The sequence below is a fragment of the Natator depressus genome, chromosome 10, assembly GCF_965152275.1.
Source record: "Natator depressus isolate rNatDep1 chromosome 10, rNatDep2.hap1, whole genome shotgun sequence".
Classification (NCBI taxonomy): Eukaryota; Metazoa; Chordata; order Testudines; family Cheloniidae; genus Natator; species Natator depressus.
This window is the reverse complement of record NC_134243.1, coordinates 7173254-7186823: the sequence shown is the minus strand read 5'-3', so window position 1 is coordinate 7186823 and position 13570 is coordinate 7173254. Positions and strand designations below refer to the sequence as shown.

Here is a 13570-nt window from a genome sequence, read left to right as displayed (position 1 = left end):
GTTCTGAAAAATTGTTAAAAAAAACCATAAGAATGGCCCTACTGGGTCAGAGCAAGGGTCCATCTAGCCCAGTATCCTGTCTTCTGACAGTGACCAATGCCAGGTGCCCCGGGGGAATGAACAGAACAGGTAGTCATCAAGTGATCCATCCCCTGTCACCCATTCCCAGCTTCTGGCAAACAGAGGCTAGGGACACCATTTCTGCCCATCCTGGCTAATAGCCATTGATGGACCCTATCCTCCATGATTTTATCTAGTTCTTTTTTGAGCCCTGTTATGGTCTTGGCTTTCACAACATCCTCTGGCAAGGAGTTCCACAGGTTGACTGCACTGTGTGAAGAAATACTTCCTTTTGTTTGTTTTAAACCTGCTGCCTATTAATTTCATTTGGTGACCCCTAGTTCTTGTGTTATGAGAAGTAGTTACAGTATCTACTTTCTCTACACCAGTCATGATTTTATAGACCTCAATCATATCTCCCCTTAGCTGTCTCTTTTCCAAGGGGAGATATGATTGTTCTGGCCAGTTATGAATTTCTGAAGATCCTCTTTCAAAATAACCCAGCTCCAACGCAGCTAGAAATGCAATGCCTCGTTTTCAAGCAGATGGGTAACTCCTGACCAGAAGAATGTACTGCATCTTGTCCAAGTGGGGCCTGGTGATGGCAGCAGCCCTGTGCCAAGACTCTAGTTTGTCAGTTGTTGGCTGTAAAAGTGACCACAAAGAATGGTTCGAGAACAGATCTAGGCAGAGGAACACAAACTGTGGAATGCAACCAGACAAGAGGAAATAGCTCTTTCCCTGAAAGGCTTTGTATGAAACCAGACAAGGGGAATGGGGGAGGCCATGCTAATTACAAGTGCGAGCCCCCCCACCCCCCGACTCCTGCTGTAATATTTGGAGTAGTTATAATCGGACTCTCCTTGGATGTTGTGGTGACAAGTACAGTGAGAACTGGATCTGCTTGACCAGGATGGGCCTGTGAGCTTTGGTAAGCTCTCTCCAGACTTGTCATGGATTGTCCTGGTGCTGCGGTATTCTCCAGATGTGTAAAGTGCTCGAATATTTAGCCCTCCTGATGGTTCTTCCTAAGCTCCCTAGAAAGATGCACAAAGTATAGTACCCTTGGTTCAGTGTTGCTTCCCCTTAGTGGCTCAATGACCAACTAGAGCAGTGTTTCTCAATGTGGCTGTGGACCGGCGCTGCTTCCTGAGATCTCCCTGGCACCGTTTAGGAAGGCAGCAAACAGGTCCCAGGTATCAAAAAGATTGAGAAAAATGGAACGAGAGGACTGTTTGCAAGCTGGCTGACAGCACAGAAAATCTGACCCGCTGGCCGTCTGACAATGACGAATCCCTGGCCAGATGGGAATGGCCAGCCGGGCGGGGACAATCCCAACTGCGTGCTTGGCCTTGACAAGTTCTTTATTAATTGGAATGTTCATAGTTCCTCCTGTTGGAGGGCTTCAAAGCACTCTAGCTTCCTCCAGGTGAGGAAACACCATCGCCACTCAGAGGGCCAAACAGGTCCACACACCTTCCTCAGGTCATGTACAGATCTGTGACAGGGCCAGGAATTTAATGTAGCAGCCCTGTCTCCTGCCTTGATGTCTGAGTTCAGTACCAGATGCAGCTGATGTTCCCTCCCTATCATTATTGTTCCTCTGGCTGGAGGGGGGAGTAGCCGTCTGAGTGGCTGCCATGAACTCATCTTCCAAACAGGGTGGGCTGGGAATCTGGTGTCTGTAGGAAAATGGGGAAGAGCTAATTTAATTAGCTTCTGTAAGGAATTCTGCAGCTGGAAATGAGGCAGCAGGCCCCACCCACTGGCTGCTTCCTGGGTTCCTAGTTATCCCAGGACAGTGATCTGAGATTTGAGTAATTAAACCAGGGTGAGACATGCAGATGTCTGTCAAACAGCCCTGCACCTGCCATACCTAGCTCACTTAATTGGTCTGTGGAAACCCATCCAAAAAGAGCACACCCGTGCAAGGGAAGAGCTCGGAGCAGCTGGAGCGTGAGATAAAAATAAAGTGTGTTTGCTCGTAATAAACCAAATCTTCAGCTCCCAGTGGGAGGCGCTTTGAGAGGTGGGAGCATTGGATTTTGGGAGCTGGGGGAAACATAAAATGAGAGATGGCTAACGTCAATGTGTGTGTGGTAGGGGGCAAGATAGTAATCTGCCGCTCGTTGTAGCTCAGAGAAACATAAGGAAGTACTATATGCATCTGCAGTATGTCTTGCTTTAGGTTGAAAGGGAAAGGTTGTCTCCTGGCCTGGCAGGTTGATTGTCTGGGAATACTCTATGGCAGGGGTGGGCAAAGTACGGCCAGTGGGCTCGATCCGGCCCTCCAGCCGTTTTAATCTGGTCCTTAAGCTCCTGCTGGGGAGCGGGGTCTGGGGCTGCTCCGCACGGCTTCTGGAAGCAGTGGCATGGCCCCACTCCGGCTCCTATGCGTAGGAGCTACCCCTGCAGGTCCCATTGGCCAGGAGCTGCAGGGGCGGTGCCTGCGGACGGGGCAGCGCATGGAGCCGCCTGGCTGCACCTCCGCATAGGAGCCGGAGAGGGGACGTGCCGCTACTTCTGGGAGCCGCTTGAGGTAAGCGCCGCCCGGAGTCTGCACCCCTGACCCACTCCAGTGCCGCAACCCCCTGCCCCAGCCCTGATTCCCCTCCCACCCTCCAAACCCCTCAATCCCAGCCTGGAGCACCCTCCTGCACCCCAAACTCCTCATCCCAGCCTTACCCCAGAGCCTGCACCCCAACTGGAGTCCTAACTCCCCCTGTTCCCCAACCCCATGCCCCAGGCCTGAGCCCCCTCCTGCCCTCTGAACCCCTCGATCCCAGCATGGAGCACCCTCCTGCACCCCAAACCCCTCATCCCCACCCCAGAGCCTGCACCCCCAGGCGGAGCCCTCACCCCCCTTGCACCAACCCCAATTTCGTGAGCATTCATGGCCAGCCATACAATTTCTATACTCAGGTGTGGCCATCAGGCCAAAAAGTTTGCCCACCCCTGCTCTATGCAGTGATGTGTCTTAGGGGCTTATATGATCCCCATTCCCATAATATATGAGCACCTTGCAGTCTTCTGTGCATCTGTCCTTGCAGGTAGGGAAATATTAATGGCCATTTTATAGGTAAAAAGAAAAGGACTTGTGACACCTTAGAGACTAACAAATTTATTTGAGCATAAGCTTTGTTTGTTAGTCTCTAAGGTGCCACAAGTCCTCCTTTTCTTTTTGCGGATACAGACTAACACGGCTGCTCCTCTGAAACCTGTCATTTTATGGGTGGAGCACAGGCTAAGTGACTTGCCCAAGGTTGTACAGGAAGTCTGTAGCAGAGCAAGGAATTGAACCTGCGTCTTCTGGGGCCTAACCACTGTGCGCCATTCCCCTCTAGGGGAGTTGGAGGTGAAGCCTCTGGTTACAGAGGGAACTGCATACTGATTTTATTTCAGCGGTGATATCAAATCCTTTCTGTCCTGTGTGGACTCAGGGGATCCCATAGCCCTTGATGTAGGAGAATTGTGAATGTTTCCCTTCCATTCACCCCTTGTGACTGTGCCGTGTCTTGTTGGGAACAATGAATTATTTCCTTGTGCAAGGGACTTGGGAGAGCTGGGATGAATTCCTTGCGCTCATGCTGACCTATGACCTTGGGCACGTCAGCCTCCTCTCTACGCCGCTGTTCCCGACCTAGACGGTGGGTGACGCTTCCCCTGTGAGAAAGGGTGTTGAGGGCTGTAAATGTCACTCGCTACTTATGAGTAGCTCACTGATGTCCTACGCTGGCTACCTCCAGCCCATGTGTTGAGCTCCTCTTCTGGCAAAACAGTTGAGTAGTTAAAACAAAGACTGTCCTGGCTCAGCCACTTACTCGCTTTGAGACCTTTGGCAAGTCACTTAGCCCGTCTTTGGTGTATCCTCATTTACGGAATGGAGACCCACATCCCAGAGGGGCTGGGCGGGGGGGGGGGGCGAACTGATAGCTGCAAAGCACTAGAGACCCTTGGATGGAAGGTGCAGAGGGAGTGTGGTTTGTACAGTGCCCTGGGGCTGAATGGCGGGTCTGCTGGCTCTAGTCTAGCTCCAAGGAGCCTGCATTCCAAACCCTTGCTTCATACTCGGTGACTCCTCTGGCTTGCAGAGGATACAACTCCTGTCCCCTTCTTCCTCCCATGGACTGTGTCTTCAGCGTAGGCCAGCACTAGGGACAGTGGGTGCAGTAGTGACTCTGAGCACTAGCAGCAGAAACCATGTTAATAGCCGATGCTGCAGAATCTGTTTTCCTTGGTGTCATCCAAGCAGTCGCCAGGCCCTGCCCTACTTTGCTTAAGAAATCTGGGTGGCTTGACAGCAGGGAGCCTAGAGCTGTCTGGCTTGGTGATGACAGGCTAGCTGTACACGTGTGTCCCACAGGAGGAGTAACACTGGCACCCAAGTCTTTCGAAGCTATCTGATGGCTATCTTTTAGGGTGGGAGAGAGGGCACACGTGTCCTACTCCCTGGATCGCCTTTGCCTGACGGCTGTTCACTCAAACTCTCCACTTGAGAATGTGGCAAACTTTAGTGCTGGCCCCAGCCCTGTTCCCAGGAGAATTGTGGTGATATCGTCTCAAGTGCAAGGTGACAAGGTGTCCCTTTGTCCAGGGTGTGAAGCCCCTCTGGCATACAGACCCAGTCCCCAAACCTGGCCTTCATCGGGCTAGAGCATTGAGTTGTTCCCATGGCATTTCAGTCTTTCCACTAACCTTGTGAGTGGTGCTGTTTCAGAATATCCTGCACGTAAGGAGATCTGTGGGTCTCTAAATGCCAGAATAGGCCCAGCAGCCACTAGCAAATCAGCGGTTTTACGATTCATACTTACCATGACGAGATCCCGAGTCTGTTCTGTGTTGCTACTTTGCAGAGTAACCATGTGGGGCTGAGATTTCGGGGAACCTAGTTGGTGTCTGTGCAGTGCATGGTCTTCAGAACAGGTGGTGTGTTTAAGATAGGGCTGATCACTGATTTCTCAAGGGTTTTTGCCAAGCCATCCTCTGACAGGTTTCTGGTAAACTTCTCCCACTACCTTTCAAGCTGCCTTGTTACAATCTGATCATGTATTTAAAAATTTAGTTGTCCTTGGACTGTAAGTTTACCCAAAAAAACGTTTCTGGCCTTTCTTTTGTACAAGAGCATCCTCTAGTCTGGTCCTCATCTAACTCCCCGCTACATACCATTGGAGAAAATACTTTTGCTTTAAAAGGGGCACTTGGCAGCTGTGGGTGACAGATGTTCCACGAGGAAGCAGGCGGTTAAGATCTGCTAAGTGGACGCAAGAGTTGAGTCTGTGTGTGGAAGGTGCAGTTGGGAAGATCCTACAGACCATATGGTGGTGATATGGCTATGTCTACACTACAAACTATGTCAGCAAAACATATGTCACTCAGGGGTGTGACTATGCCACCACCCCCGAGCGATGTAAGTTCCACCGACATAAGCGTTCGTGTGCATGGCGCCATGTCAGTGGGACAGCGTCTGCCACTTGCGAAGGTGGGTTTTTTATGCCCACAGGAGAGCGCTCTCCCATCGGCATAGAGCGTCTTCACCAGACGCACCGCAGAGGCATAGCTGGCTGCAGTGGCACTGTACGTATAGGCATGGCCTTAGTCCTAGAGACAGTTGCGAAGCACTGGGGAGAGCCGCCTGTGTGAGGTGCCTTGGAAATGCCAAGTCTTAAATGCCCCTGCTTGGTGAGATGGGTCCTGCCCGTGAGCATTAGGGAAAGGGGTGCCGGAGACAGAATGAGCTTCCTTCACTTGGGGTAGGAGGAATTAACCGGTCTGTATGCTGCGCCTGTAATAGGGTCTCTTGCTGACATCGCTTCCTGGATAACTTGTCCGTTAGGAACACTTTCGATGCACTGAGTTGGCAGGTGACTGAAGTTCGTCCAATAATCTAGATCCAGTTGCTAAGAGGAGTCCTCCCTTTAGCCAGCCCTTATGCTGGGCTGTCCCCTAGCTCTGGTTGCGGGTACCTAGTAGAAGGTCCATATCCCACTGCCCACCTCTGCTTGGCTGCAGGGGACTCCATTCTGTGGGTAAGGAATATATTCCCTGGGTGGTCGCATTCAGAGCTGCACACTGATTGCCAAGCGGCTGTGAGGGGAAGCGGGGAGTGTTTGCTGAGTGAGATCTAAGATTCATTCTCTTCCTGTACTGTGCTCAGATTGACCCTGACACTTGAGAGATGTAGCTGGAATTCGGATGCTTGCATGTTGGTCCAGAAAAAAACAAAACAAAAAAGCCCAGTCCTTGGATGGAGCGCTGCTGGGACTGCTCGGGGGAGGTGGGAGGGAGCGGTTGCTCCAGGCGGCTCTTCCAGCCAAGCCTGATTAATCTTTTCTCTTCTTCCTCCCTTCCACTTCTCCTAAAACATGGCCTTCCAGGAGGCTGCTGGGGTGGGAGCGACGCGAAGGGAGGCTGCACCTGCACTGTGTGGGCTGCGTCGACTCTTATTAACCTTCCTGAAAGGAAGCTGTGGCCAGCAATAGAAGACCGCCAGCTGTCTAAGGAGTGGTGCTGTCTATCCAGTGCTGGGAATCCCTGCTGCAAAGATCAGGCTAGGGCCGGAGCCGTGGCGAATCTGGCGCTGCCTCCCGGTTACGGCACATGCAGGCCGTTCGAAAGGCTTCGATGAAGTCAGTGGGACGCACAGTGATTAGCGCCCCCCCCCCTCCCAACCTGGTTATTCCAGGGATGTCCCGGGACTCGGTAGCTGCAAGGAGTCTTGAGCCGTGGCTCTTAAATATGGCTGCAGGTTACAAGCTGTGGGGAGATTGGACCTACTGTTTCCCTGTCATGCTCCTGCCAGTCTGTGTCTGGGGCAAGGCCTGCTTCCCACGTTCTGGACCGTGTCAAGCCCAGTGGGCCCTGATCCTTGGCTGAGCCCTGTAGGGGTTGTCGCAACACAGGTCCCTCTCTGAGGAGTGGGGAAGGCGACATCTGACCGTTTTCAGACAATGCCGCGGCTCAGGCTTGGCCAAGGGCTTGGAAAGTTAGATGAGGCTGTAGCCCGTGTGGCCCTTGCCCAGCCCACCCGGGCAATGGGGCAACAGAACTGCCTGGCGCCGCTGCCACATCCTAGTAAAAAGACTTTCGGGCAGGTGCTCAAGGGGGAGTCGGTCTCTGAGCGGCAAGTGAGCGTGAGGCCTTCCCCCTTCTCCCCAGCATTGCAGGGAAGGGTGGCACGTAAATTGCGAGATCTTTGTGGGCCCCGTAAATAGGGATGCCACGGAATGTCTTTTGTGCGCGCGCTGACCAAGCCCGTGGAGGCAGCGCCGGGCGAAGGCTTTGGGATGGGCCCTGAGCCGCCACCGTCTCCACGGGCTCATAGCGAGTCAGTCTCGCACCGCTGAACTCCGTGGCGTGTGACGCTGTACCGTTTCTTCGTCTTCCTCCTAGACTGTGGAACATGGGTTCCCCAACCAGCCGAGCTCTCTGGCCTACGACCCCAAGCTGCGAATTATGGCCATTGGCACCAAATCGGGAGCTGTGAAAATGTATCCTTTCCGGGCCTCTCTCTCGTGGGACTCTCTGGAGAAGGGCGGAAGGTAAGGTCGCCTCCTGCCAGCTGGGGGGCAAACTTGCTGTAGCTCGTGGGCCACCGTCCAGCTACACACGGGCCTGACATGGCCGCTGCACATGGCTCCGGGGTTGTGTTGGTCTCATTCAAACTCTTTGGCTAACTGTGGATGCTGGCTTGGTCTGCTCTGTTCCCCTTGGTAGGTGCTAGCTAAGCATTTCATATGGTGTCTCAAAATACCTTGCTGGTCAAGCAGCTGGGACCTGGGAGGGGGTGATCCAGCCTTGGCGCAGACAGAAGCATTCCTTACGGGCTTGGGAAGGTGTTGGGACCATTCTACGCTAGGGCTGTATTTCAGCCCAGCCCACTGCGGTTCCAGGATCAGTATGGCAGCTGATCTCGACTCAGTAGCTCATCTGCAGCTTTGAAAACTGGAACCTCTGGCTGAAAACCTGTTGTGTTGGTTGGGAAAGTGTGGTTTCTTGTCCCATGAAATAGCTTCAAGTAGCGTGAGCTTCCCAGCGGATGTCCTGGGGCTCGGACCCTGGCTGACTGCATTGTCCAGAGGAGAGTGAAAAGTCAGGCTTATGGCACGGAACTTTGTTACTTTTCTTGTCTCTGCAAAATCTTGCAGCCATGATTGCAACCAAGCTTAAGGCCTGGATTAACTGCTTCCCTTCTGTGCCCGCCCAGGGCCGAAGGCTGCAGAGCATGTAGCTCTGAAGGACTCTGCATAGCCTCCTGGAAGCATGGCTAGGCTGTGTCTTGAGCATTGTAACCCACTGCGAATGGGTGTGTTCTGCTGTGCATGCGAGTTTGCTACTACCTGGCTTCTTGTGGGTGTGGGTTGTTTATACGTATCCAAAACTTGGAAAACATGGGTGCTGTTCTGTTCCCACCTTTTTTGGCAGATGAGCGTGGAGGGGATGGGGATGGAGCAGAGTGGCTCGAGGTGGGTGGGAGGACAGCCAGCATCTGGGAAAGGTGTATGTGTGGAGAGGGTGTAGATCTTAACCTACTGCCTCTCCAGCTGTTTACATTGGAGGTAGTGGTTGGAGCACAGAACTGGAGCCCAGGACCTCCTAGCTCTGACAGATCCCTTCGTTCATGGGTCCTCGCTTGTGCCTCTAATTTCCCCATCTGTTAAACAGGGATGATGGTGTTTACCTGCTTCCCAGGGGTGTTGTTCCATAAGGGTTAGTCACCACACCTTGGGATGGAAAGTGAAGTCACGGCTGCATGGGCCAAGTTTGAGGTTGGGGTGGGGGCGGGGAAGGCTGCTTGTGCTCCAGAGAGGGTGCGTGGGTGGGAGCGCCTGCCCTCTCCCTGCATGGGTGTTGCTGAAAATAGGTCTTGCCAAGATTCCAGCCTCTGCAATCAGCTGCCTGTGCGGAGCAGTGACTCAGAGTTGATCCTCCAGCTCTCAGCAGGAGCATGGCTTTTTCCTCCTCTAGCAGGGCGGGTGATGTTTCCGACTCAGTGCATCGCAACCGGCCCTCTGATAAATAGCCCAGTGGTCGCGTATGGGGCTTGGCTTGGCAAAGTGGTTCTAGAAACGAGTTTGTGGGTAGGGGCAGACGTGGAGGCAGTGACCAAAAGGCAGCCTCGCATCTGATACCAGTGAGCCAAGCCTCGCCCCGCCCGAGCTGTGCCATGCTGTCCTCTCCTCCTGCCAGGCTAGCGCATCTGCCTCCAACTGTGATGGAAGTGGCTTTCTCACCATGCTGCTACTTTCTGCCTTTAATGGACAGGGTAAAACAGTGTCCATGTGAGCCAAAGGGGCAGCTTCACTGAAGCTCTTGGATCTCCTTCAAGCGTGGCAAACCAAACGCCTCTCTGCGGCCCCTCACTTCAAGCACAAGCCTGCCCCATTAGCATGACCTGGTTATAGCTTGTCCTGGGCATCAGGGATCTCTCCATGGAGAGCCAAATCCAGTGCCGAGATGGATCTCTGCAGCAGCTGGGCTGTCTGACTCTGTGTGAGTGTGTGTTGGATGGCCGAGTAGAGGATAAATCCAACTCCTCGTTCCCAAAGGGTGGGGAAGGAAACAGCTGAACTTGCTCAATCTTCAAAAAATACGGAATATGAGTTATGAATGGAGTCCTCCTCCGCTCCTAGTAGACATGGTGTCATAGCTCACCATGAAGTGGTGCCCCGGGGAAACTAACATTCCCGGATCCTGCTGGTGGCTTGCAATAGGGAGAGCGTTCACGCTCGCGCTCCTCCTCTGCTGGAGGCTTCCTCGCCGCTTGCCTCCAGCTCTCTTCGCGGTGCCGTGATGCCATTCATTTCCTCTTGCCAATGGCAAGTCGGGATTGAGCAGTGATGCAGGCTGGGGAGAAGGAGCAGATGTGTGTGTTTGTTCCTCCTCCTTCTCCAACAAACCTTCAGCCTAGGGGTTTATTTAAGGAACACAAACTGCAGGTTGAGGATGGCAAATTGCAGAGGTGGCTGGGGAGAGCAGGGCTGGTGGACACACACTGGGCCAGCTGCTGTCTGGGGTGCCAGGTATTTGGTGTTTAAAGCTCCTTGCCTGGTGTTTGCCTTTTTTGTTCTTCCACCTCTGCAAACAATCAGTGATGAATGTGAGCCTGGAATGGGGACCACTGGCCCGCCAAGTGGGCCTACTAGAAGCTGTCGGGGTCCCTCCCCCCTGATCAAATAGGGCAGAGTTATTAGCAAGATCTGGTGGATAAGGTACTGAGCTGGAGCTCTGGGTTCTACATAGATTGGCAGGACTTTGGGGCAGGAGCTGTGGGGGTTTTTTTGTTCTGTTTGTACAGGGCCTAGGACAGTGGGGTGCTGACCCATGGCGGTCTCATAAAGGCTACACTGATACAAATAATGTGTCCATGCATGGAACGTACGAGTATGTGTCCAATTAGGAGCTGGATTTCTCTCTGAAAAAATACATGTACGTCCAGCTTAAACTGCAATCAGTTAAATGCTGAGGCCCGCTCGGGCTCGGACAACACTTCTTAGCAAATAAGCTGTTTTGGTTTGGTTTTTTTTCTCCAGTGCAGAGAAAAGACTCCTCTCTAGAGGCAAGACATGGGCCCAAACCCCAGCCTTAGAAATGGGGTGTCTGCATGCGGTCTACCAGCACATCTCTCGCCGGGATGCTGCTCTGCGTTTGTTTTTATTACTGTTGTCTGGGAGCCCCAGTAATGGACCAGTATGCCCTGGACAGCAGCCTAGTGACTTGGGCTGGCGTTTTCAGGGAATCAGGACGCAGCCTTACAGGGAACCCTTTGGGAAAGAGCCTCGGAGCTGGGAAAGGCCAACTGGCTGCCCCTGAATCGAGCGTCTGTCTTGAGCCATGGTGGGCGGGGGGAGCTGCCCCATTGTATCCAGGGCATCCTTAACCAATCTGCTCCATGTAGCCAAAGGCACTCGGAGGAGAGGGGAGCTGGCAAGTTCTGCGAGGCCTGGCAGAGAGCGTCCTTTGTTGCTAGCTGTGTGGGGAGACTTCAGAGGGCTCGCTGGCTGCAGGCCAGGAATCAATTTGTCCCAGGGGTTTTGAGGCCCTGTTCTCCGGGCTCCGCTCCGCAGGAATGCGAGGGGGCGTTTGTCGGAAATCGGTCGGACGTGCCGGACAGGACGAGGTGCAGAGCTGGCCCTGTCCTGGCTGTAGAATCTCCTCCCGGCGTCGCTGCTGGTGGCTGTGTCCGTGTGGCTGTTCTGCACGGGAGGGGGGAGGAAATCGAAGAGCCAGGTGCTTTGTGCGCACCCGAGAGGGGCTCCCTTTATTCAGCATCCTAGTACAAAGCTGGCATTTTTTTCCATTGTGCACCAGGCCTGAATGCCGGCCCAGCTGCGATGTCACTGGCCACGCAGCCCAGAAGATGGCTCTGTTTGTCCCCACAGCAGAAAGCTTAGTTGACAGGCACGATAGACTGTGTGTGTGTGTGTGTGTGTGTTGGCACCAATATGCTGCCCTGGCAACTCCCTCCCCCATCCCATGCCCCAGTTATACAAAACTGACCTAGGAGCACAGATGCTTATATAGGTAGAGTTTAGCTCTGTAGAAACTCCTCTGGCCTGGCCTGAGTTGTTCCTTACTTGATGGGGGAATAAAACGTTCCCTTCCTCAGGAGTTGTACTTGGGCTGGTCCACGTTAACCATATGTGTGCTGGTGGCAGTTGCCCGACTGGCATGCAAATAGCCATCTAGATGGTAAGCGCCTTGGGGCAGGGACCGTCTCTGTTCTGTGCCGTGCACCCCTGTGGGGTGATGCACAGTAACAGTGCCTTTTCCTCTCACTCCATCCTGGTTATGTTAGCAGCGTAGAAGCGCCTCTCTTCACCGCCTGAGGAAAGCCAGCGTTGCCAGGTCATGTAGCCTGTATCTGAAGCTATTGCTTTTGACGGGGCTGGCTAGAGCCGCTTTAGTGTCGGCTGGGTGGATTGTACCCAGCAAGGAATAGCCTCAGTTGGGTAAGACTGAACCAGTGGCAGTGGATAATTTAGACAAAGTGAGCGGCTTCCCGTTCCCCTTGCTCCCGATCTCCAAGCCCACTTCTCCACGGGAGCAAGAGCTCGGTCCGGGAGGGTCAGCGCCTGCTAGCTCAGAGCCACTGGCGGAAGCAGGATCCTAACTAACGGGCTGCACTGTCTGTTTCCTTCCCTTTTGTTTTAAACCTGCTGCTTATCAATTGAATTGGGACCCCTGCTTCCCGTGTTATGTGAAGGGGAAGATAACGCTTCCCTATTTGCTTTCTCCACCCCAGTCATGATTTTATAGACCTCTGTCTCAGCCCCTTCCCCCCTCCTCCCCACAGTTGTGTCTGTTCCAAGCTGAACGGTCCCAGGGTCTTCAGTCTCTCCTCCTATGGAAGCTGTTCCATCCCCCTGATCGTTTTTGTTGCCCTCCTCTGTACCTTTTCCAATTGTGAGGGGGCGACCAGGTCTGCCTGCAGTATTCAAAGCATCAGTGTCCCGTGGATTTATATAGTGGCATTTTATGTACTGGTTTGTCTGTCCCTTTCTTAATGGTTCCGAACATCCTATTCCCTTTTTTGACTGCTGCTGCACACTGAGCAGACGTTTTCAGAGAACTCTCCACCATAACTCAAAGATCTTTCTCGTGTGGTAACAGCTGACTTGGACCCCATCATTTTGTATGTATAGTTTTGGAAAAAAATAATCCCAAGTGCATTACTTTGCAATTAGCAACAGTCAATTTCGTCTCCCATTTTGTTGCCCAGTTTTGAGAGAGCCCTTTCGTAACTCCTCACAGTCAGCTTTGGACTTCCAAATTACTCAAGATAGTTATCATCTGCAAACGTTACCACCTCACTGTCTACGCCTCTTTCCAGATCATTTATGAATATGTTGACCACCACTGGTCCCAGTTCAGATCCTTGGGGGATGCAGCTATTTACCTCTCTCCACTGTGAAAACTGACCATTTATTCCTACCCTTTTTTCCTATCTTTTAACCAGTTACTGATCCATAAGGGGGCCTTCGCTCATATCCCATGACTGCTTACTTTTTGTTTAAGAGCCTTTGGTGGAGGACCTTGTCAAAGGCTTTCTGAAAGTCCAAGTACACCATATCCACTGGATCACCCTTGTCCGCATGTTTGACCCCATCAAAGAATTCTAATAGATTGGTGAGGCATGATTTCCCTTTACAAAAACCCTGTTGACTCTTGTCCAACAAATTGTGGTCATCTTACGTCTGATAATTCTGTCCTTTATTATAGTTTGTCAATTTCTTAGTACCGATAGGTTTACTGGCTTGTAATTGCCTTTTTTTTTCTTTTCTTTTCTTTTCTTTTCTTAAATCTGCATTTCATTTGCTGTCCTCCAGTTATCTGGTACAGAGGCCGATTTAAGCAATAGGTTACATACCACAGTTAGTAGTTCTTCAATTTCATATTTGAGTGCCTTCAGAACTGTCGGGTGAATCCCATCTGGTCCTGGTGACTTGTTGCTGTTTAATTGGCCAATTTGGTTCCAAAACCATCTGTTCCTTCTGGGTCGGCCAAAGCAACG

General features: G+C 52.4%; 1 protein-coding gene across 1 annotated transcript in view; it reads left to right on the top strand.

Annotated features, from left to right (window-relative positions):
• LLGL1 (LLGL scribble cell polarity complex component 1) overlaps window positions 1-13570 on the top strand; it is a 72118-nt gene that overhangs the window by 7676 nt on the left and 50872 nt on the right. Inside the window, exon 2 of the mRNA XM_074965074.1 lies at window positions 7450-7547. Within this exon, the coding sequence (XP_074821175.1) occupies window positions 7450-7547 (98 nt within the window). The remainder of the gene's footprint in view (window positions 1-7449; window positions 7548-13570) is intronic.